General features: G+C 38.1%; 1 protein-coding gene and 1 non-coding gene across 10 annotated transcripts in view; one reads left to right on the top strand and one right to left on the bottom strand.

The window, feature by feature from the left end:
* Positions 1-19,240, bottom strand: part of LOC127412714 (bromodomain-containing protein 8-like) — a 42,656-nt gene extending 23,416 nt beyond the window's left edge. For all 9 annotated transcript variants that reach the window (XM_051649307.1, XM_051649310.1, XM_051649311.1 and 6 more), the window contains exons 1-11: positions 19,184-19,240; positions 18,714-18,810; positions 8,609-8,678; positions 8,428-8,477; positions 7,957-8,079; positions 7,740-7,820; positions 3,398-3,462; positions 2,984-3,126; positions 1,915-2,106; positions 1,292-1,394; positions 918-1,043 (exon numbers count right to left, since the gene is read on the bottom strand). In XM_051649307.1, coding sequence (XP_051505267.1) covers positions 918-1,043; positions 1,292-1,394; positions 1,915-2,106; positions 2,984-3,126; positions 3,398-3,462; positions 7,740-7,820; positions 7,957-8,079; positions 8,428-8,477; positions 8,609-8,678; positions 18,714-18,810; positions 19,184-19,202 — 1,069 coding nt within the window. In that variant the 5' untranslated portion in view covers positions 19,203-19,240. The remainder of the gene's footprint in view (positions 1-917; positions 1,044-1,291; positions 1,395-1,914; positions 2,107-2,983; positions 3,127-3,397; positions 3,463-7,739; positions 7,821-7,956; positions 8,080-8,427; positions 8,478-8,608; positions 8,679-18,713; positions 18,811-19,183) is intronic.
* Positions 19,241-19,306: 66 nt separating this feature from the next.
* On the top strand, positions 19,307-19,379 carry trnaa-agc (transfer RNA alanine (anticodon AGC)). The gene has a single exon. It is a non-coding gene; the product is annotated as a tRNA-Ala (tRNA).
* Positions 19,380-25,943: the final 6,564 nt, after the last annotated feature.

Below are 25,943 nucleotides of genomic sequence, written 5' to 3'. Positions count from 1 at the left end.
TTGCAATGTGTTGCTTGAATTAATAAACTTGGGTCCTCTTAATAAATAAATAAATGAATGTGAGATTTTTACTACTTGAGTACAAGCTCTATTTTTGACTGTTATAATATAAAGATGAAATAATTGATTAATTAATTAATTAAAAATTGGTTCTGCATATTGGCTATCGGACATGAAAACATACAAATAATCAGTATCGTATCGGTTGAAAAAAATAAATATTGGTCGATATCTAATCAAGATCTAGAATACACCTGCAGTTCTATAATTAATCTGCAGTTTTAGAGTAAATATCCAGTCCAGATCTAGAATACACCTGCAGTTCTAGAATAAATCTGTAGTTCTAGCATACATCTCTAGGTCTAGAATATGTCTGTAGTTCCAGAATGCAACTGTAATTCTAAAGATTTACAATTCACCTGCAGTTCTAGAATAAATATCCAAATCTAGAATATATCTGCAGTTCTACAATTTATCCGTAGCTCTAGTATAAATCTCCAGTTTTGAAATACATCTGCAGTTCCAGAATGCACTTGTAATGCTAGAATAAATCTCCGGATCTACAATACACCTGCGGTTTTACAATAAATCTCCAGATATTGAAAACACCTGTAGTCCTAGAGCAAATCTCCAGATCCAGAATACAACTGCAGTTGTAGAATAAATGTCCAGATCTAATGTTGTAGAAGACATCTTTATTTCTAGAATACACATGTAGTTCTAGATTACTGCTGCAGTTTTAGAATACACCCGCAGTTCCACTGTCAGTGCAGAAAGAGAGGTTTTTGATTGGAGGGTCGAGAGCATGAACTACTCATTACATGATTCAAAAAAGAAACAGGCTACCTGAGCCACAACTGACAAACCATCCAACAGAGAGAGAGTGTTGAAGAGAGGAAATCAGAGAGATCAGAGACCTGTGTTGGGTACAGAGAGGTGGTCCGGAGCTGGGGGGGCCACTGTGGGGGGCTTAGGGGGATCAGCACTGACAGGCTGCTGCGCTGGAGTGGAGCTCTCCAACAGACGAGATAACGTAGGTGCTTCTGACACAGAGACACACACACACACACATATAGCGCTACAAACACACACACTAAAGCTCAAAGCTACTTACACATTACCCAAACTACAGAGTAATAACCTAATACAGCAAGCATGAAATCTAAAAATGGCATGCAAGAAACATGGTAAAAAAAAAAGTTTGTCCACTGACACAATTTCAGGTTGAATAGAGACATCTACAAAGGACATTTATAACAAACAGAAAGATGTGTGTGGCATGTGTGTTTACCAGCTGCAATATCTTGGTTGGCAGGCGGAGCAGCTGCAGCAGTGTGAAGCTCAACTCCATGAGATCCATTACTCAAACCTGTATTCACATCGCCTTCAACCACCTGCCCAACAAACAGGCCCAAAACACAGAACACAATTTAGTTTAACGTGACTTTTAAGGCTGTTTATACTTCTGCGTCGAACCTACGGCGAAGGCTACGCATAGCTACGGCGGTTACGGCGTAGCCTGACGTGCACCTCTTCCAAAATGTAACTGCGGGTCACGTCGACGCAGACCACAACAGCTGTGATTGGTCCACTTTGTATCCAGAGACCGCCCCCCAGGATGATAACAAGAATATCTGAGGTAGCGTTGCATTGTATCCAAGATTATTTTAAGGCTGCTTTACTACTTTATCTTAAGACTTCTATATGTAAATGTCTTCCCTAACCTTTTCACATTTGAAATGACAAATACCGCCTTTACTAGTTGTTGAATACTAAATAGCCTGTAAACATGGCTGTATGTCAATCCTGTTTTCCGTGATCTGGCCCCTTTAGTCCAAACCCTTCAACATAACCACACATTAACACTTAACCGGTTAGGCTTATCCAGTTGTGTGCTTTACTGGATCTGCTTACCAGTCTAGAGCTGGCCGCTATGAGGTTGCCCTTCTTCAGCAGTTCAGACAGCAGCGGGGAAGGGGGTGGTGTGGCTTTCGGGGTGAGATGCTTCTTCTGCGGGGATTCGTCTACAAGACCACCCAGACCTGACTCCTTAGGCCCTGGGCCTGAGACCTCTGACACGGGCATGAAGACGGTCACTCCTTGAGCCTGGACATAACACAGAGAAAACGGAGAATTTTATTTCCATATCAGGAGTCTGAAACCTAAAAAAGTCAACATGAAACGGCTTTTGAAGCCTGTTATATTTCCATAATATGATGCATTTAAGAGTGAAACTAAATATTAAATTAGAAAAAAAATTATTATTATTATTTTGTACGTTCGATTCACTGGTTTGTTTGCAGCTGTGTTGTATTGTGTTCTTTGTTGTGAGTATCTCTGTGGCATTCCTGTGAGTTCTTGCGTGAATGCCCTCGCAAGATATTAGCAGGGGCTGGGTGAACTGCTGCTCTCGTGCACTCTCATGAAAGTGTAAGAGAGAGCAAGATTTTCAGTAAACAAATTAAATTTTTTGTTTCTCACCAAACCTTAACGTATGCCTACAGAACAAAGCACGAGTCGCATGTATTTATTTATTAGACTTCTGAATTATACTTTTCCGTCCTTTTAAAACTTGAAGAGATGGTCACCATCCACTGTGATTGCATAGAGAACAGCGAGTGGGACATTTTTCCAAATTGCTCCTTTTGTGTTCCGAAAAAGAAAAAAGGTCATATGGGGTTAGAACAACATGACAAAATAATGACTGAATTTTAATTTTTGGGTGAATGTTCCCTTTAATTAATAGCCAATGTGACCCACATCTATGCATGCAGCCTTAGCTACATCAATCGAAAAGCCAAGTCGTTTTCGAGGTGGTGCAAGTAATTACATTTAGTTGAAAGATTATTAAGACAAAACCTTTTTTTCTTTGGAATAACATGAAAAATAAAAACAAACTTGTATTAGAGTACAAGAAAGTATAAGAAAGTTAGTATGGTCAATTTTGATTTCATGTTAACTTTAAGGGATGCAGCTCTCTCACCAGGGGACTCACACAGGTCTCATCTGTCATTGGCTGTGGTGTGTCGGGCTGTCGGGCATTCATGCCAGGAGAGCCAGAGCCGGGTGGAGAACGTACTGCTATGCTGGGAACTCTCTTTGGTGTATTTTTAGCTGCCTGACGAACTGAAAAAAAAAAGAAAAAACATTTACATTATTATATGAAGTAAAAGCTACATTTCACTGCCAGCAAACCCAAAATAATTAAAACAGAGCTTTCCTAGTATGAAGAATGTAATATATCAGCAATAAGTTGAACTGTATGTATTAAACAAATGTCATAAGAAAATATTGTAGCAATATGTTGCACTGTGTCTACTAACATAAATTGCAAATTAACATTCCTTTTGTGGAACCATTAAGTTGAAAAAGTGCTGAAAGTTTATAAATATCTCACCCTGATAGGCTGCATCAGTTGCCCTCTTCTTATGCTCTGCCTCCTCCTCTTCCCGCTTCCTCTTTCTGCCAGCGTGAGAACACACAATCGCATGATGACACACAATGGCAGATTTAGTCTAACCACTCTTGGTCAGCACAATCAGGGTTCCAACTCTTTTTAGGTTACAATTTTCCAGAACATTTTATTTGCCCAACAGGTGTAATATTTAAGCAAAAACACATGTATACTGTGTTTATACATGTGTTCATGCATACACGAGTATATTGTGGTTATTTTTTCTGAATTCCGTATTTGACAGTTTAATTAAACTGTATTATCAAAATGGTGTCTAATCAAATGAATTCAATACAACTTTAAATCGAATCCAATATATTTTTACAACCCCAATTCCAAAAAAGTTGGGACAGTATGATAAATGCTAATTAAAACAAAAAGGAGTGATTTGTAAATTATAATCACCCTTTGCTATATTGAAAGCGCTACAACTACACATTATATGATGTTTTTCCTTGTGAATTTCATTGTTTTTTTAATGTACAGTAATTTCAAATCAGATGATTGCAACACACTCCAAAAAAGTTGAGACAGTCAAGTGTTTACCACTGTGAAACATCACCATTTCTTCTAATAACACTTATTAAACATTTGGGCACTGAAGACACAAGTTAAGTTTAAAAAGTGGAATTTTCCCCAATCATCCATTATGTAGGTCTTTAGCTGCACAATTGTACGGGATCTTCATTGCCGTATTTTGCGCTTCATAATGCACCACACATTCTCAATTAGAGACAGGTCAGGACTGCAGGCAGGCCAGTCTAGCACCCACACTTTCTGCTGACACAGCCATGCACTTGTAATCCGGGCAATATGTGGTTTGAAGTTGTCCTGCTGGAAAATGCAGGGACATTCCTGGAAAAGACGGTACTGGATGGCAGTATATGTTGCCCCAAAATTTGTACATATCTGTCTGCATTAATGGTGTTCTCACAGATGTGTGAGTTACCGATGCTATGGGCACTGACACACCCCTGGCCCATACAGACACTGGCTTTTGGGCCTGATGCTAATAACAGCTTGGATGGCCCTTTTCCTCTTTGGCCCGGAGAACACAACGGCTTTGTTTTTCAAAAACGTATTGAACTGTGGACTCTTCAGACCAAAAAACAGTTCCACTGTTCTACTTTCCATCTAAGATGAGACCGAGCCCAGAGAAGTCGGCAGCACTTCTGGACAGTGTTGATGTATGGCTTCTGCTTTGCATAGTAAAGTCTTAACTTGCATCTGTGGATGCAGCAGTGAGTGGTGTTGACTAACAAAGGTTTACTTAAGTTATCCCAAACCCATGTTCATGATATCCATTACAGATGAATGATTTGTTTTAAGACAGTGACGTATGAGGGATCAGAGATAAGCACATTCAGAAATGGTTTTCGTCTTGCCCTTTACGCACCGAGATTTGACCAGATTCCTTGAATCTTTTAACTATATTGTGCACTGTAGAGGGTGAAATGCCCAAAATCCTTCCAATTTGTCTTTGGGGAACATTGTTTTGAACACTTTGAACACTCAAAGTGCTGGATTATTTGCTGAAGCATCTGTTGGCAAACTGATAAGTCTCGAATGATCCTTGCTCTTGAAGGACTAGGCTGTTTTTGGAGGCTCCTTATACAGTATACAGTACTATGACACAATTGCCTCACCTGTTTAACATCTCCTGTTTCACATTGCCTTGTTATTTCAACTCGTCAAATTGTTATTAGTTTTAAATTGCCCCTGTCTCAACTTTTTTGGAGTGTGTTGCAATCATCTGATTTGAAATTACTGTAAATAATAAAAAATAAAAAAAATATTCACAAGGTAAAACATCATATTACATATAGTTGTGGTGGTTTCAATATAGCAAATGGTGAATATAATTGACAAATCACTCCTTTTTATTTTTATTAGCATTTTTCATACTGTCCCAACTTTATCGGAATTGCAGTTATATCAAATGAAGTGCTTTTATACAAAATCCTCAATCTGAAACAACATTGGAGATATTTTTGTCAAATGAAGTGCTGCACAAAAGAACATCACAAATTTGAGATATTGCTTTAATACATTATTATTGTTATAATTATTATTTAATTACAGTAACTGTATAGTAATTGCAACACTATACAGTAGTAATATTTTGCTGAATTTTTGTCCCATTTCACGCGTCCATTAAAATCTAGCTTTTATTTGGCAATTTCTGTATTTTTGACGGTAGTTTCTCACCTCCGGATATGTTCGCTACATAGCCCAGTGTGATTATTAAACCCCAAAAAGCTGTGATTTGATTAAATAAATGTATGTGCATGACATCTTCAGAGCACTCTGCTCTCTGTCATGTTCTACAAACACACAAAGCGTGCATGATGATCATAACGAGGTGTTTTCAGTGTATGAGCGGCTGGCTTCACACATTCTTTTTAAGCATACAGCACATTCAGATTACATATTTATAAATTTAGAAATATTTAAGGCGACGTCCGCATTAATCTGGATAAATTTATAAATCGGCTATTTTAGGGGGCCTGGGTAGCTCAGCGAGTAAAGACGTTGTCTACCACCCCTGGAGTCATGAGTTCTAATCCAGGGCGTGCTGAGTGACTCCAGCCAGGTCTCCTAAGCAACCAAATTGGCCCGGTTGCTAGGGAGGGTAGAGTCTCATGGGGTAACCTCCTCGTGGTTGCTATAATGTGGTTCACGCTCTCGGTGGGGCACGCGGTGAGTTGTGCGTGGATACCGCAGAGAATAGCGTGAAGCCTCCACACGCACTATGTCTCTGCGGTAACGTGCTCAACAAGCCACGTGATAAGATGCGTGGATTGACGATCTCAGACGCGGAGGCAACTGGGATTCATCCCAGGTGAATCACTTCACCACCATGAGGACTTAGAGCACATTGGGAATTGGGCATTCCAAATTGGGGAGAAAAAAAAAATCTGATTTTTTGTTTTCAAAACGCCCTCCGTCCACACGTTTTTTAAAAGTTGCTTGTCCACACTGAAACATCCAAAAACACTGAAATCCCCCCTACTGTGCATGCTAGAAAAGCCCTGCGTCATTTCCATGTATGGTCTGAACGCAATTGTCCCCGTGTTCCACCGCCGGACGCAAATCCGAGTAAACTTCCCGTAGCCTTTGAAGGAATGCAATGTGAAGGTTGTACAAAGTAACAATTATCTTTAACTGCACCATCAAATTGAATAGCAGGCACAATAACGCTGCAACAACATGGGCCGCCATCTTGATTTTTGGGGGTTGAATGGATCAAATGACTGCGTCACATGACAACAAATACATCATCGTTTTCAGATAGCTTCGTTTTCCCTATCCATACTACATTTTCAAATTTGTCCACTTGGGAGAGTGTATTTGAAAAGCTCCATTTTTGCTGGAGGAAAACGCTGTCTCAGTATGAACGGATGGCCAAAACGTAGCGAAATTAATGGCTTTTCAAATGAAAATGTGTTAGTGTGGACGTGGACTAAGTTGCAGCCTTTTGCACTTTAATAATCACACTAGGACATATCGTGATTTGAATTTAATCAATTGTGCATTAATTTTTGTCCTTAATATGTCATTTTGCGTTTTATAGCTAAATATAATATGCCATTTTTATGACTGGATTCTGTGATTTTGTCCATGGTAGCTGTGTTATAAACAGACTGTGATTGTTGAATTCTTGAAAATGAATTCACATCCTGAGGTGTAAAGGCATCATCACCTTGCTGTCACCTGTGTGAATTCCTTTTCAAAAAAATCAGCAGTCCGACTGTCGTCATTCTCTAAAGTTCATCATAAAGTTCATCAAATCATATTTTGCACTAAATCGATACTTAGTTAAACTTTTTTGTAAAAGAAAGCAGAGATGACAGCAGATGAGCAGAGAATGTATGTGATCAACCATTGATAATGTTTCACAAGTGACACACCGATACAAATTTGTGTATTTGACACCTATTCCGAGTCTCGATCACAGCCGTGTTTTTGTACATGTAACAAAAACCTTATTAGCAATAGAGTAAACTGTTTTATTATACTAAAACATTTAGGTATTTTTCTCATTTTCCATGACTGGAAAATTGCATTGCAAAATTCCAGGTTTTCCAGGATGTGTGGGAACCCTGCCAATGCCAACATATTGTGACACTTGTTTAAATCTGTTTAGTTGTGTTAAGTTACTATAAGAATAGTTAAAACTTGATTGCATTCAGTGACAAAATTAATGGTTAATTCTCAACATGTAAAGTGACAAGTATGGATATGTTTAAGCAACAAATGCAGAAACACTAAAGAAATGTCTCACAGCTCGATCTCTGCCAACAACTCCTCCAGTTTGGAGTCCATGTGACCCACCTGGATCACATCCACTTCTTTCTTCAGTTTCCTGAAAAAACAAAAACACATTTACCGTACATGTATTTGACCTATAAAATGTCCATTAACTTTTTTTTAAATCACCATAAAGATTGTAGGTTAACATTTAAAATGAATATATAATGGAATGTGAGATAGAAATGTACTTGTATTTCTCCTGTGTGTCTTTGATGAGTCTCTTGAGTTCCTCGATTCTGTCTGCTGTCAGTCTGCGGACGATAACGTCCTCAATAGTCTCAACCACCTCCCCTTTCTCACCCCGTTTACGCCTGCATAAAGCACAGGTCAAAAAACTTAAACCAGTATGCCAGCAGCTTGCTATCTTGAAATGAAATGGTTTGGGTTTCTTTGATGATGATGATGATGATACAACAACTAGCTAACTGTTTACAATGACACCCAGAGGTCTAATTTCACCTTCCACACACACACACACACACACACACACACACACACACACACACAAACAACATGCTGTGCGCAGAACTACATTTTTAATTTTTATCAGATCAGATGATTTGAGGACTTGCAAATTTGCCTCTGTTGGGCTTTGCAATAACAATGACAAGATTCAGAATAAATGCTCAGTTAATTGAAAAAGAAAGACCAAGACTTACTTTGGGGCCTCTGTGGTTTCCAGCAGCTCAGAGTACTGGGAGGCACAATGCTGTAGAGGTCACAGAGGGGTCAGATCGACACATTAGAACACAAATCACTAAGCAGTTATTCAAAGATAATTCACTGATATTAACACTCATGTGAATTCCTTTCACAAAAGATCACTGCTATTTGTATAACCTTCTGGGAAAACCAGTCTGGGGGTCGTCCAGGCTCTGAAAAGGGTTTGATGGCTCTACTAACAGACACCCTGATAAAAATACAACAAACATATCAAACGCATTTAGTGATCACACTTTAAATAACTTTCATTAATAAGATATACAAAGATTATTACATTAGTATAAAATGCTTAAAATTTCATCCATTTATGTGAATTAAAAAAGAATTGTTTACAGCATTGGGGTGTTTCTTCAATTTCGGGTTGATTTTTTTTTTTATTATAACAAACAGAATCCAACTTTTTTCTTTTGTTATATGAAGGTCATATTAAAACGGACTTGGAAACTTTTTACCAGGTTTTACTGTTTTATTCTTGTCCCAAACATTCAATATTTAACTATGAAAATCCATTATAAAAATAAAATGTATTACTTGTTCAAAACTATGTTTATTTAAACGGAGAATGAAATAAACACAAACCATTTCTATATTTATTGTGTAAAATGATTTCTATTTTTCAAAAATTACAACTGTTCCAGTTGTGGCATCATTTCCACCACCTCAAACAATTTTGCAACTAATAAAGTTTTCTCAAAAGTTAGAGTACTTGTTTACCAAGTCAACAAAAGTGTCAGTGCTTGAGATGAAATATGAGACAAGTGATGTTTGAAGAAAACAGAAAAAAATTCAAGGTAAATATCACTTGTAAGCAGAATTTTTTTTGGGGTGTCATTTTGAATCAAGCTGTAATTTTGCCACATTAAGCAAAAAGTGTGAAAATATGATTTAATTGTGTGTGTTTAAATTATAGAAATTTTAGCTATGACTTGTGTGTATCGTATGTGTCACGTGCATACACCATTTGACATTGTTAACAGACAAATAAAAAAATAGTGAGTGTGGACATTTTTCTTAACAAGACTTTCTTGAAGTCCACAGTGCTACATGTGCCCGAAGTAAAATAAATATCGATACTGTAAATGTATTGACCTGTTTCAGTGACGTCACTTTTTCACCGCAGCTGCCATATTTGTGAACATCAGCGGGAGGAAACAATGGCGGTGAATGGAAAAACACCCTTAAAACGATATCAAGAAAAACCTCAAAAAATGCTACTGATCCATGCCAAATCCCAGGAAAGGTGTATACAGGTCTGAGTTCAGCGCAAATGTTGACAATTTTGAATTTCACAGACATTTAAATATAGTTTATCCAAAATTTACCTCTGTACGGCGGCAAGTCTGATGTGTGATTGGCGAGTGCACATGCCTATCGGTACATCACCGTAATCATCTCTAATTCAGAAGTTACACACAGGGTCATTGCTGGACTTCAGTGACATCTGGGGCTTAGCCCACAGGGCATATTAAAATATAAAACCAAGAAGAATCCTTCCTTCCATGACTTAAAAAATGACCACCCTACCTATCAAATAACAATTAGGGCCTATATCATGCACAACACTGACACCTGTTCAGAACTTTATATGAGCAAACATCAGGTGCACAATAAATTGATCAAACACGTTTTTAATTTAAATTGCGGATCAAAGCGAAATTACAGCTTGTCGGCTCATTTGTTCATTGTGCAGAAACTAACGCTAACGATAAAATCAAAGTAATTTAACTATTTAAATTGGCAATTGTCATTTATCATAATATTTTGAGAATAAAGTAAAAAATTAGGAGAAGAAATTCTAAGCAGTATGAGATTAAAGTCATAATATTTTGAGAATAAATCGAAAGGAAAGTTTGTGGGATGTTTTTGCGAGCTCTCTGTTCATGAATGAGGTGTACAGGAGTTTTCGACATGTGGGCACCTGTCAAGGGAGGCGCGAGATACAGGCTTACACTCAAGTGAAGCGAAAAATAATTGGAACTGCTGTGAATTATATAAGGCCATTTCAAGACATTGTATGTGGTAACATCCCCTCAGTTACAGTATTGTTTAGAGAGGAAAACCCAATAACAACGCAGAGTGGGACTACTCGAATCTGTCTGGTTCTTTCTCCTGAATAAATTAAATTTCCTACATAACCGCTGCAGTGTCCAGAAACTAATAATAACTCTATGCTGATGAGCCAAAAGACCAAGGATTTCGTTATTGCTAAATCCTAAACTAAAGTAGGCCTACCTGTTATTTAACTACATCCTCCACATCCATCTTTTGCATTAAAAAAGCTGCTGGCAGGTGCCTGGGTAGCTCAACAAGTAAATAAATATGCTGACTACCACCCCTGGAGTTGTGAGTTCCAATCCAGGGCGTGCTGGTGACTCCATCCAGGTCTCTTAAGCAACCAAATTGGCCCGGTTGCTAGGGAGGGTAGAGTCATATGGGGTAACCTCCTCGTGGTCGCTATAATGTGGTTCTCGCTCTCAGTGGGGCACGTGGCGAGTTGTGTGTGGATGCCACGGAGAATAACGTGAAGCCTCCACACGCACTATGTCTCCGTGGTAATGCGCTCAACAAGCCACGTGATAAGATGCGCGGACTGACTGTCTCAGACGCAGAGGCAACGGAGATTTGTCCTCTGCCACCCAGATTGAGGCGAGTCACTATGCCACCATGAGGACTTGAGCGCATTGGGAACTGGGCATTCCGAAAAGGAAAAAAAAGAAGGAGAGAAGCTGCTGGCTCGGTGTCCGTTCTATCATTGTGATAATGATGCTCTGTTTAGCCATTTCTACTTTATTCACACAATATACTGCTTTATTCTCGCAATGCAATGACTTTATACTAATCATTTTTACTTTATTCTCAAAATCGTATGACTATAATCTCAAAATGTTACGACTTTATTCCAATAATTTTGACTTTATTCTCATACAAAATTTAATATCATAATGCTATGATTTTATTCTCAAACTATTACGACTTTAATCTCATAATGCTTCAACTTAATTTGCATATTTTTTACATTATTTGCAAAATATTAGGACTTTATTATCAAAATCATATTTTTATTTTTTTTTTACGTGGCAATAAAATGCCATTGTGGGATCACCGAATAAAATTAAAAATAAACGGATTTTTTTTAAATGCATCTCGAAACCCCTGCGTTGGGTTTCATGATTCCAGGTTGCTTTTAACAAAGAATAGTTTCAGCTCTGGATAAACGGTAAGAGTGTTTTTTTCCCTTTTGCTCTGGTGTGCAGACTTAAGTACAATAATTAGACAAGTTCAATGTAATTTGATTTTAAACCATTTCAAAATCAAGGTACCACAAAGAGGCTATTTAAACGCAGCAGTTTAACTCCATGCACATGACATGGGAATGTGAACCAGCACGGGTAGAGCGCATATACAGGCAGTGACAATTTGATAATTTTTGTTTGACTTTAATGTGAGATTTTATCATTTTAAAACCATTGCATTGTGCTATTTAGGCTTATAGCTCACTGTGCTACTATTTTAAGTTGCATTTGAGCAAAAAATTGCAATAAACATTCTTTAATCCAGCGTACCAACTCCCTACTAATCCCGAATAACTGAACAAGATGACTGGCGCATGCATTAAAATCTACTTGGTGTGTGGATTGTTAAAACAAATGAAGATTAGAAATTAGGCTTATAGATTATACAGTATATATATATTTTTTTTTCAGAATCAGAATCAGAATTCTGCTTTGTTGCCAAGTATGCTTACACATACAAGGAATTTGTCTTGGTGACAGGAGCTTCCAGTACACAACAATACAAAAACAGCAACAAGAATTAAAAAATAAAAAATAGATAAATATTGAAAAGAAAAAAGTATATATAGAATACACAATAGACTAATATATATATATATATATATATATATATATATATATATATATATATATATATAATATATACATATACATATATATATATATATATATATATATATATATATATACACACACACACACACACACATTTACATACACATATATGAATATATATACATACATATACATACATACATACATAGGATGTGTTGGATAATATAAAAAGACTGAGCTGTGTACTGCACATTAATTATTCTCAATGGGGCAATTTTAACTGTTCATGAGATGGATAACCTGGGGGAAAAACTGTTCCTGCACCTGACGGTTCTGGTGCTCAGAGCTCTGAAGCGTTGGCCAGAAGGCAACAGTTCAAAAAGGTAGTGGGCAGGGTGAGCGGGGTCCAGAGTGATTTTTCCATCCTTTTTCCTCACTCTCGAAGTGTATAGTTCTTGAAGGGGGGGCAGGAGGCAACCAATAATCCTCTCAGCAGTCCGAACTGTCCTTTGTATTCTTCTGATGTCTGATTTCGTAGCTGAACCAAACCAGACAGTTATTGAAGTAGAGAGGACAGGCTCAATGACTGCTGAGTAGATCTGTATCAGCAGCGCCTGTGGTAGGTTGAACTTCCTCAACTGGCGAAGGAAGTACAACCTCTGCTGGGCCTTTTTCGCAATGGAGTAAATGTGGATCTCCCACTTCAGGTCCTGTGAGATGGTAATGCCCAGGAACCTGAATGACACCACTGCTGCCACAGTGCTGTTTAAAATGGTGAGGGGGGACAGTATTGGGGGGTTCCTCCTAAAGTCCACAATCATTTCCACCATTTTGAACGTGTTCAGCTCAAGGTTGTTTTGACTGCATCAGACAGCCAGCTGTTTAACCTCCCTTCTGTATGCAGACTCAGCGTCATCTCGGATGAGGCCGATGACAGTGGTTTCGTCTGCAAACTTCAGGAGCTTGACCGAGGGGTCCTTGGTGATGCAGTCGTTGGTGTAGAGGGAGAAGAGTAGTGGGGACAGCACGCATCCCTGGGGGGCACCAGTGCTGATTGTACAGGTGCTGGAAGTGAATTTCCCCTGTCTCACAAGCTGCTGCCTGTCTGTCAGAAAGCTGGTAATCCACTGACAGATAGACATGGGAACAGAGAGGTGTAATTTAGTCCGGAGAATTGCTGGGATGATGGTGTTGAAAGCCGAACTGAAGTCCACAAAAAGGGTCCTTGCATATGTCCCTCGTCTGTCCAGATGTTGCAAGATATGATGCAATCCCATGTTGACTGCATCATCCACAGACCTGTTTGCTCAATATGCAAATTGAAGGGGATCTAGAAAGGGTCCAGTGATGTCCTTCAGGTGGGCCAACACCAGTCTCTCAAATGACTTCATGGGCAACAGGTCTGTAGTCATTAAGTCCTGTGGTTTTTGATTTCTTTGGGATGGAGATGATAGTGGAACGTTTGGAGCAGCATGGGACTACACACTGCTCCAGTGATCTATTGAAGATCTGTGTGAAGATGGTGGCCAGCTGGTTAGCTCAGGATCTAAGACATGCAGGTGAAATGCCATCTGGGCCCTGTGCTTTCCTTAACCTTTGTTTTCGAAAGTCACAGCTCACATCATCTTCACAGATCTTAGGTGCAGGTTGAGTAGCAGGAGGGGGGAGGAGGGCGGTTGCAGGAGGTGTTGGTGTTTGTGTGAAGTGAAGGTCAGAGTGGGTGTAGGGTGTGAGATTGGGCCTTTCAAATCTGCAGTAGAACTCAATCAGGTCATCAGCCAGATGTTGGTCAACCACAGAGTTGGGGTTAGGAGTCCTGTAATTCGTAAGTTGTTTCATGCCACTCCACACTGATGCAGGGTTGTTAGCTGAAAACTTGTTTTTCAGCTTCTCAGAGTATCTTCTTTTAGCCACTCTGATTCCCTTATTCAGTGTGTTCCAAGCCTGATTGTACAAGACTTTATCCCCTCTGTAAGCATCCTCTTTGGCCTGACGAAGCTGCCTGAGTTCCGCTGTAAACCATGGTTTGTTGTTGTTAAATGTTAAATAAGTCCAAGTAGCAATGCACATATCCTCACAGAAACTGACATATGATGTAACAATATCTGTGAGCTTGTCCAGGTCTGTAGCTGCAGCCTAAAAAACACTCCAATCAGTGCAGTCAAAGCAGGCTTGTAGTTCCAGCTCTCTTTACAGTCCTTACTACAGGTTTAGCAGATTTTAATTTATGCCTGTAGGTTGGAAGAAGATGAACCAGACAGTGATCAGAGAGTCCCAAAGCTGCTCTAGGGACAGAGCGATATGCATCCTTTATTGTTGTGTAGCAATGATCCAGTATATTTCTGTCTCTGGTTGGTCATGTAATGTGCTGTTTGTATTTGGGCAGTTCACGTGTGAGATTTGCTTTGTTAAAATCCCCAAGAATAATAATAACTGATTCTGGGTATTGTTGTTCCGTGTCTGTAATTTGATCAGCCAGCTGTTGCAGCGCGGCATTCAAACAAGCGTTTGGCGCGATATACACACACCAGAATAAACGAGGAAAACTCCCGCGGCGAGTAGAAAGGCTTACAGTTAATAAAGAGCGCTTCCAAATTAGGACAGCATGTCTTCTTTAACGTTGTTACATCTGTACACCTTTCATTGATGTAAAAACTTGTTCCACCGCCTCTCGTTTTCCCCATTAACTCCGCGATCCACTCTGAACTGAATGCCCGGCAGATGTAACGCGCTGTCTGGAATGGCTTCACTCAGCCAGGTTTCTGTGAAGCACAAGGCAGTAGACGTTGAAAAGTCCTTGTTTGTGTGGGTGAGGAGATGTAGTTCATCCGTTTTGTTAGGAAGAGAGCGGAGATTCGCTAGATGATTGCTCGGCAGCGTTGTTCGAAAGCCCCGCCATCGGAGCTTGACCAGCGTGCCTGCTCGTCTCCCTCGCCTGAGTCTCACAGCGCATTTAAACAACACAGCCACGCCTCCGACTAAAATGTCAAACAAAACGTCTGAATATTCAAAATCCGGGAAAAGATTGACTGGTATATGCTGTCGCATGTTCAGCAGTTTGTCTCTGGTAAAACTAACTGGAAAAAGATTACTAAACACAAGACAAACAAACAAAAACAACAAAACAATAGAAATGCTCCACACCGAGGCGGCCATCACGATGTATTATATGTTTTTTGATAATTTTTGGGGGGATTTTCTCCCCTTTTTCTCCCCAATTTGGAATGCCCAATTCCCAATGTGCTCTAAGTCCTCGTGGTGGCGGAGGATGAATCTCAGCTGCGTCTGCGTCCGAGACCGTCAACCCGCACATCTTATCACGTGGCTTGTTGAGCACGTTACCATGGAGATATAGCGCGTGTGGAGGCTTCACGCCCTCCACCGCGGCATCACGCACAACTCACCACGTGCCCCACCAAGAACGAACCACATTACTAGTGTGGTGCGATCACTAGGAGGTTACCCTGTGTGACTCTACCCTCCCTAGCAACCGGGCCAATTTGGTTGCTTAGGAGACCTGCTGGAGTCACTCAGCACGCCCTGGGATTGGAACTAGCGAACTCCAGGGGTGGTAGCCAGCGTCTTAACCACTGAGCTACACAGGCCCCTGATTATACAGTATATTTAGAAATATGGCTTGCATAATAAGACCTCAGTGCCTCTGATACAGAAAATCTGTACCCCTTGAGAGGAAATAGAAAGCTCCCACTCGAGGCATTCATAACATGTCTGATGAACTTGAGCATGAACAGTAAGTAAAAGTCAAAGTGTGAACTGTCAGTTAATGCAAGTTGGGCTCACTGATCGGAATTCATTTACATTTGAAACCAGAATTGCAGCCTGCCTTGTTGTTTTTGTACCCTGATGTAATGAACATTAAGCTTTACTTTTTTCTTTTTTTTTTCCATCACAAAAAAACAAAAGATCCGGGGCTTCAGCCCTATCAGCCAGGGTCTAGCTACACCGCTGGTTACACATGTTTGTGTCGTTTTATTTTCTGATCTGATTTGGTCAAAATATTACAAAATGTCAGTGATGATCCTGTCTGTATGAATGTAAGAGCTGCTTTTAACTCATGAAGAATACACAGAAATCAACCGAGGCATATTAGTGAATATGAATAATATGTTAACATTGTGGTGTGAATAAAGTCTGCACTTCATAATCTTATATGTTATTTATTGACTAACATTAGTATATACACATTAAATATATAATATATATTTACATCATAGTGCTTTTTTATTTATTACAACATGTTATAATTATCGCATACCTTTATACAGTCTGGGTGTTATGAATAACATCATCCTATTAGCATTTCCAGTTTAATTGTACTGAATCGATGCTGTTATAAATATAACTCACACGTGTACAGATAACTGACATGTCTGAATAAATGAGCAAAAGACCCACAAGTGTTTTTATCCCTGCTCTCCCCCTTCATCGCTACTTGTCTTTGGCTAAATTAAGTCACTTAAAAGATAAAACTTTATTGAAAGAAATATTACATTTTGGCTCTGGTAATTAAACAGCAGTATCACCTTTCATGATTTATAAATAGAAACAAGTTTTGCCAACTTGTGCCTCATCCCACAGCGCAGCACACTGAAGGTAAATGGAATTTTGGTCACAAATGTGGTGGCGTGGTCATACAGTGGCGTCACATGAAACAGGTCAATTTATTAGAATGCACATGAAATACAGAGCAATGCTTGTTAATGGTTTATTATTAAAAATGTATATTTCGAAATAATCGTAATACAAATAATAGAAAATGTACTATTAATTAAAATAAAAACATCATTTTGAATTATTCAAATATAATGAATTATTAAAACAGTCTTTTCAACAAATCACCTTGACATTAATATGATTAGAAAAATATAGGTAACATTTTAAAATAAGGATCCATTTGTTAACATTAGTTAATGCATTAGGTATCATGAACTAACAATGAACAAATATACACTGCTGGCCAAAAGTTTGGAATAATGTACAGATTTTGCTCTTATGGACAGAAATTGGTACTTTTATTCACCAAAGTGGCATTCAACTGATCACAATGTATAGTCAGGACTTTAATAATGTGAAAAATTACTATTACAATTTCAAAAACAAATTCAGAACTTCTTAAACTACTTCAAAGATTTCTCATCAAAAAATCTTCCACGTACAGCAATGACAGCTTTGCAGATCCTTGGCATTCTAGCTGTCAGTTTGTCCAGATACTCAGGTGACATTTCACCCCACACTTCCTGTAGCACTTGCCATAGATGTGGCTGTCTTGTTGGGCACTTCTCACGCACCTTAGTCTAGCTGATCCTAGCTAGGGATTTTTCTTTGCAATTCTTCCCATAAGGCCTGCACCCCTGAGTCTTCTCTTTACTGTTGTACATGAAACTGGTGTTGAGCGGGTAGAATTCAATGAAGCTGTCAGCTGAGGACATGTGAGGTGTCTATTTCTCAAACTAGAGACTCTGATGTACTTATCCTCTTGTTTAGTTGTACATCTGGACCTTCCACACCTCTTTCTGTCCTTGTTAGAGCCAGTTGTCCTTTATCTTTGAAGACTGTAGTGTACACCTTTATATGAAATCTGCAGTTTTATGGCAATTTCAAGCATTGTATAGCCTTCATTCCTCAAAACAATGATTGACTGATGAGTTTCTAGAGAAAGCTGTTTCTTTTTTTTGTTGCCATTTTTGGCCTAATATTGACCTTAAGACATGCCAGTCTATTGCATACTGTGGCAACTCAAAAACAAACACAAAGACAATGTTATGCTTCATTTAACAAACCAAATAGCCTTCAACTGTGTTTGCATTAATGGCAAGTGATTTTCTAGTACCAAATGATCAATTTAGCATGATTACTCAAGGATAAGGTGTTGGAGTGATGGCTGCTGTCTAGATTTGATCAAAAATGACTTTTTTCAAATAGTGATGGTGCTGTTTTTTACATCAGTAATGTCCTGACTATACTTTGTGATCAGTTGAATGCCTCTTTGGTGAATTAAAGTACCAATTTCTTTCCGAAACAGCAAAATCTGTACATTATTCAAAACTTTTGGCCACCAGTGTATATATATTTACAACATTTATTAATCTGTGTTAATGTAAGTTAATAAAAATACAATTGTTCATTGTTAGTTCATTGTGTTTTAACTAATGTTAACAATGCAATTAAAAAAATAAAAAAGTATTACTTGATGTTGAAATGAATATTAACCAGGATTAATAAATGCTGTAAAAGTATTGATCATTGTTAGTACATGTTAACTAATGTTGTTAACAAATGAAACCGTATTGTAAAGTGTTTCCAAAATATACATTTCACACATTTTCGGGTGGTGAATAGATATTTACTCGTACCAGTTCTGATCTCCGCTTCTCATCACAGAGGAGGCGAGACAGAGTTTCTCCCGGACAGACCAGGGTTCAGTCGGGCCCAGTGACAGCATCTTGTGTTCTGCAGGGACAGTTCAGTATTACATATACGCATTATATGAGCTTAATTCACTGTAGTTCATAAAAATGCTAAGCATGAGACTAATCACAAATTTGCTTTGACCTTACAACATGAACAATTTAATTCACAGACAAAATCTAAATCACACATATTAGCACATTTTGAACCAAAGCGGAGAGAAGTGTGCGTTGATAATGTAAACACAAATCGCCTTTGTTATCTTGAAGCCAGTTAGCACAGCGGCTAAACCGCTCGCCCCTGCGTTATTAAAAGCTCCAGCCTATCTATTAACATCAGGTAAAATACTGCAGACTTAATGTGTGCTTTAACTCTAGACTGTTGATTCAGTTTATGAGGGAAAAAAAACACCTACTTCCCACCCCAGTCGACATGTTCGCTGCACTCGTTCTCCTCACTTCCGCCGGTTCTATTATGGTGCAACGCCTGACATGAGGCGCCACACAAATTACCTTCCGATCTCTCAAGACGCTAGTGAGGGGGATTAGCTCAAATGGTAGAGCGCTCGCTTAGCATGCGAGAGGTAGCGGGATCGATGCCCGCATCCTCCAATTGTTATAACATGATCATATTAGAGAATAATATAGAAATGTACTTTATGGCCAAAAAGTACATGCATGGGCATTCTTTTTAATGGGTTTAGCAAGAGATCTGAGATAACAACCTTTGTGTTTTTACCTAGAGCGTAATGGCAAAGTCTTTCTAGCAGAGTATTTCCTAATCTTTTTTCTGCCATGGCACACTTTTTACGACTAAAAAATTCTACGGCACACCACTATCACACATAGGCTAACCATCGTCAATATTTTTCCTTTTCAAGAACTTGTCCTTGTTTTCTGTGCGTCGTGTTTACTTGTAATGTTTGATATTCGGCTATGAAAAAATAAATAAAATAAATAAATAAATAAATAAGGTCACATATGTAGGCTACACTGTGTGAGGTCACAGGTGGTAAGAGCGCTAAATAGATAATAAAAATCAACAACAAATTTGCTTCTTTTCTAATTTGTAGATTTGTTCTTGCAATGCCACAACAAATTACAGGGATGCAAACTCATGTAGGGCGAAAAAGGTAAGACAATCACTGGTCCACGATAATTTTTCTGGGGATATTTTTTTTTAAAGAATAAGCTAAAAGAACCAATTCCAGCTATTTTAGTGATTCAAGTATATTCAAGTTTACAACTGTGCAGAATTAGCTGCAAAATAAAGAGTATTTTGGTGAGGCTTGGTTCTGTTTCACAAATTTGTTTAATTTTATTAGCTGATTAGTTCAGTGACCCCTTCTGAAAATGTCACTAGGTGGCGACAAATGAGCGTCTTATGTGCTATGAGTGAGTCAGTGAATCATTTTGTGTGGTTCATGACCGAAATCTACCAAGAGACTATATAGTGTTTAAGCATTAAAAGAACAAAGCAGATCTATAGTCTTCCTTCAGTCTGAGCATTATTTTTCATCCAAAAAGACAACAATAATAGTCTAATAATAGTGAGTTTCAATAACGTCCTTACCTTCTCCTTTTATTAAAACCTGCATGGCTACAAATCTACTGACTTCAGTATAAGAATTATAAACACAAAGCAGATCTACGGTATCATTTTCCTACAGTAGCCTATTTAAACTGCTGAGCATGACTTTTATCAGAAAAGACCACAATAATAGACAAATAATAATAATTTTGAGTTTCAGTAATGTTCTGTCATTATTGTAAAGCGCATTTTACATGAGTTGAGTCGAGGCGTCAATGCTCCGTTCAACGCCAGCGTCAAGTGCCGCATTGCCCTACACATGACGAGTTGCAGAAAGCGTCACAGAGGGGCGATTTTACTAGTTTGCCACGTGAAAAAGCAGGAGGTGTGCACAATAAACATTGAAAACATGTATTTGGAAGAGAGAAAAAAAGCTTGCAGTTGCTTTGATAGCAGAAAGTAATAAAAGGACTCGTTTATGCTTAGGTCTAAGCGTTTTCTTGGTGAATTTAAATTAGTTCAATAACTGGGGTCTCTGATATTCATAAACGATAAGGTAATATTTAAATAAAAGAAATTATGAGACATTCAATGTCTCTTCACAGATTTGGACAGTTTTTAAATATTTCTTGTTGCTTAGTACTCTCAAAGACATTATTGCTGAAGCAAAAACGTGTGTGTAAAAAACACTTTGGTGTAAAGTGCCGTCACTTCATAGACTTAAGTGTATTCTGCAGCGCTGATGCGAGTCATGTGAAAGCCCCTTAAAGTGTATAAATATCAGTCACTTTTGCACATTAATCATTGCTCTTCACAATCACAAAAGTGACCGATTATGGTTTCAAAACGGCGAATTTCTCCGAAAGGTGAGGAGTTTGGATCCCTGAAATTATTATTATAATTTTTTTTTTCATGTATTTATTTATTTTGTGGAATTTGATAATTTTCCACGGCACACCTGACAATCTTTCACAGCACACTAGTGTGCTGCGGCACAGTGGTTGGGAAGCATTGTTCTAGCAAGTCAGTCCACTGTCAGCTGTCTTTGGAACGCTCTAGGGAGGCTTTTTTCCAGTCATGCCAGTGCAGATACTACTTGAAAGACCAAAATCTCAAAAACGGTTGGTCAAAATTACGAGCAAAGAACATATTTCAAATCAGCAATAAAATCTGACAATACTGGTATCATAAATTGGTATTCTTTACCTCATATTAAGCCAAAAGACGCAATTTTCCCGGCTTGTATAGCTAATGCGCATGCGCATTCTAGAGTTGATTGACAGATGATGTAACTGTAAGACGGGAATTCCTTTCTACATTTGTTGACTGTATTCCCTAGCTCTGGCTGCAGTCATTTTAAGACCCTGTTTACAGCTGGTAATAAGACGTGTTTCGGATGATCCGATCGCAAATGCTAAATATTGTTGTAAACGGGGTGCAAAATGTTTTGTGATTGGATCACAAAAAACGCATACAGAGGTAGTCAAAAACCACATCGCATTTGAGGTTTAAAATGGCGTCCTGATGACAGCAGTAAAGCACCACCTCTCACCTGTCAATAACAAAAATGAAGTCTTATAGACTCGCCCTAATCATTTTAATATGCATCTATACCAGATACCAGTTAGTGTTACTGCAGATAAAACATTTTAGTTTGGATGTTGATGTGTATTTTAAAAACCTGGTAATCGATGTACGTGCATTTCACACAGTTGTCTCTTTACTTCAACTGTGCTGTTAATGTCAGGGCTGTCTAACAATTTGAGATGTTCAAATTCTTCCATATAGAGCTTTATACTAGAACATTCTCTTTAGAATTGAAATGGGTCACGTAAGCCGCAATATTGTGAATCATGCAAGTTTCTGGAGCATGCTGATGTGCGCTACAATGGTTCGTGTGAAACCACGCTTTATTCGTCCTGCACAGATGCGCGTCAGTTGTGAGAAGCATATTTACTGCTTATAAAGCACTGAACACGAGATGAATACAATTAAATTTGCTTAGGCTATGGCTACCCGCCAAAGTGGCTAGTAAGAGCGACGGAGTTACCCGCCACTGCCTATTTCTAGGCGGTGTTCATGTCAAGCCCTGCATCTTCAGTTGAACATATATAGATGCACTCTACAATATGGAATAGACTTTCTGTGGACCTCCCTCCAGTCTGGGCCCCCCTCAAGCCCAGGCCCAGGACAAAAGGTCCCATTGTCCCCCCTTATCAGCGGCCCTGGGGGGAGGCACCCCCCAAACAATAAAAATAAACAAGTACAAAATATTAACCTATTTTTCATATTTACGCATTTTTAATTCAATAACAAAAAAATTCCATCCAATTGAATTGTGTAATTTTTAACCATATACAAATTAATAAAATGTTTTCTTTTTTTATTTATTTAGTTAAAGATTACTTCATAGAATTGATGTTATGAAATTGAAATGTTTAATCTTTACAATTACTTTTTTGAGTGTACATCTACATTTTTGTAATAATCGCATTAACAAAATAACTCATTATTGATTTCTGATCTTGTAATAATTAAATATTGTAAAATTGTTTTTAATGATTGTATGGCGAGCTGATGTTTCGATATCACACTGTATGTGTATTTACTTGGATTTTTTTTTTTTTTTTTACTGAATATGCTATGCATTTTACACCCAGAATGATATTATAGATAACAATAGATAACAGCAATTCTTTAATAATCATACATAAAATTCATGAGTTTGGGTTCATGACCTTTTAAGAAATAAAAATATTGATGTATATAAAATACATTTATTGGTACTCATTTCCAGAATCTTGCTGTACATTACATCAGGATTTGTGTTTACCTAGTCAAAACACAAAAATACACATGACCCTTGATCTGAAATTAATAAAGTATACAGCCACAAGGTGGAGACATCGCACTGCAGCATACAGGGGCCTCAAAAAATTATTTGACACTCAAGTGGCATTTCAAGTGGCACAAGCACACTATCAAGCAAGATATTTAACAAAAAATAAGTTGGTTAGGTTTGAAATTAAATAGATATAATGTTCAAAATGAAGACGAAAGGTATTTGGATATTTTCTGATTGTCTTAGTCAAGTGGAACATGTCCATAGTTAACGTGATGAACTACACCTGTGGATCTGACACCTGAGAGAACTTGGGGAGAACTGACTTCATACATCCACTAAAAATCAGCTTGAGGTTAAAAGTAACTGTAACAAATACCAGAAAAGTGAACTTAGTTATGAGAAAAGCTCTAGCATCATTTGTTTACAGGCCTGGTTTGACAGCCTATGTAATGCTATGACATTCATACATTTCAAGTATGGCTTAAGTGTTCAAATACTTTTTGGGGCAACTGTATATGACAATATTACGGTGGCCCAGAGGTGCGCAACATCACCAGATTAGCAAAGCAAATAAATCTGAAAACACAACAGAAATAAACCACAGCACAACAGAATTAAGCCACAGAGCAATGCAATTAAGGCACAACACAACAAAATTATCAGAAAATAAAAAATTACAAAATGCTGTATTTATTTGTTGTGGATTAATTTAGGTGTGTTATGGCACATTTTTTGTGGCTTAATTTTGCTTTGCTGTGGTTTATTTCCTTTGTGTTTTCAGCTTTTATTTGCTTTGCTAATTTGGTTTTGTTTTGCACCCCCGGGCCACCATACAACATAGATTACCTGACACAAAATCCCTCCCTTGAGACTGATGCTCTGTTAAATGACTTTATTGCAAACATGTTAGACTGGTTGATGCTTGTTAAATTGTAGACATTTTAAATTTTATTTCCCAGTCACCATTGTTGTTATGCCACACATCATCCAACTTTACCCACCTATTAGGGAACCAATTTATTCAGTATTCCAGCTGAGGAGAGATCTTTATTACCGGCATACTGGGGTGGTCACCAGCTATTACACTTAGTAAGGGACACAAGCATTGACTTTTACATCAATGTAAATTAGTTTTACATTTAAATCTGCGTAATGGATCAAATTCATTTTCCAATGTTCTGAAATCTGACCTACCCGCTCAGGATGGTCTACCAGTAGCTGTCATGTTTATTTAATGAAATGTGCTTCTTTTACAGGATGAGCTACCTTTAACATTACAACACTGGCATCTTGTCAGCAGGAAATATCTTTCAGGATGATCCACCATCTAATAAATGTGTTAGAAACATGGGTAGAACATCTTATCAGAAGGAAATACTTATAACCCTAACCAAAATTAGGGTTAGGGTTAAGCCTAAAACTAAAATTATATCACATCATGCTATATATACAGTATGTACTGCAATATAGCTTCAGTCATATTATGGGAAATCATGGGACCATAATATCTCACTTTAAGAAATACACCTAAAAGATTTTACTGATACACTTAAGGCAGATTACACACTAGAACTGCAGGTATGCCATAAAAAACACAGGAGTTTTATTTACGGTGAGTTATTAACAGGCTATGCAAAACTACACAAATAAACACATGCACACAAAATCATAATGCTAACAGTAAAAAGATATTAAACAATACAGAAAAGGTAAATGGGGAATTATTTACATTACAAGTCATGGTTTCTAGGTGCATGATGGAAAATCAGCTGGCCCCAGCTGAAGACACAATATATTAATTTAAAAACAATTGCTTATGTGATGACATATTTACTGAGCCCCTAAGGGGACATGTTGGTGGGAAAGTAATGAGCAGGGAGAAAAAAACAAAAAACAGATGCTTTTGTGTTTGATCACGAAACATTTACGTTTTTCCAAGAAACTTTTGTGTTCTCTCACAAAAAGATTTTTTTGCAAGAGTACACAAAATGTTTTTGCAAGAGAACGCAAAATAAATTTGTGAGAGAACGCAAAGTTTCTCAGGGGAATGAACGCAAAATGAGAGAACGAAAAATGCATCGATTCATTTTTTTCCTACCAACTAATCGTTTCCCACCACCATGTCCTGTTAAGGGCTCAGAGCTATATATACATACACACTGGTGGCCAAAAGTTTGGAATAATGTACAGATTTAGCTCTTATGGAAAGAAATTGGCACTTTTAAGTGGCATTCAACTGATCACAATGTATAGTCAGGACATTAATAACGTGATAAATTACTATTACAATTTGAAAAAAAAATTCAGAACTTCTTAAACTACTTCAAAGAGTTCTCATAAAAAAATCCTCCATGTGCAGCAATGACAGCTTTGCAGATCCTTGACAGTCTAGCTGTCAGTTTGTCCAGATACTCAGGTGACATTTCACCCCACACTTCCTGTAGCACTTGCCATCTTGTCGGGCACTTCTCACGCACCTTACAGTCTAGCTGATCCCACAAAAGCTCAATGGGGTTAAGATCCATAACACTCTTTTCCAGTTATCTGTTGTCCAATGTCTGTGTTTCTTTGCCCACTCTAACCTTTTCTTTTTGTTTTTCTGTTTCAAAAGTGGCTTTTTCTTTGCAATTCTTCCATAAGGCCTGCGCCCCTGAGTCTTCTCTTTACTGTTGTACATGAAACTGGTGTTGAGCAGGTAGAATTCAATGAAGCTGTCAGCTGAGGACATGTGAGGCGTCTATTTCTCAAACTAGAGACTCTGATGTACTTATCCTCTTGTTTAGTTGTACATCTGGCCTTC

This window comes from Myxocyprinus asiaticus, chromosome 22, assembly GCF_019703515.2.
Source record: "Myxocyprinus asiaticus isolate MX2 ecotype Aquarium Trade chromosome 22, UBuf_Myxa_2, whole genome shotgun sequence".
NCBI lineage: Eukaryota > Metazoa > Chordata > Actinopteri > Cypriniformes > Catostomidae > Myxocyprinus > Myxocyprinus asiaticus.
The sequence above is the reverse complement of the archived record's forward strand: the minus strand, read 5'-3'. Positions and strand labels throughout refer to the sequence as shown.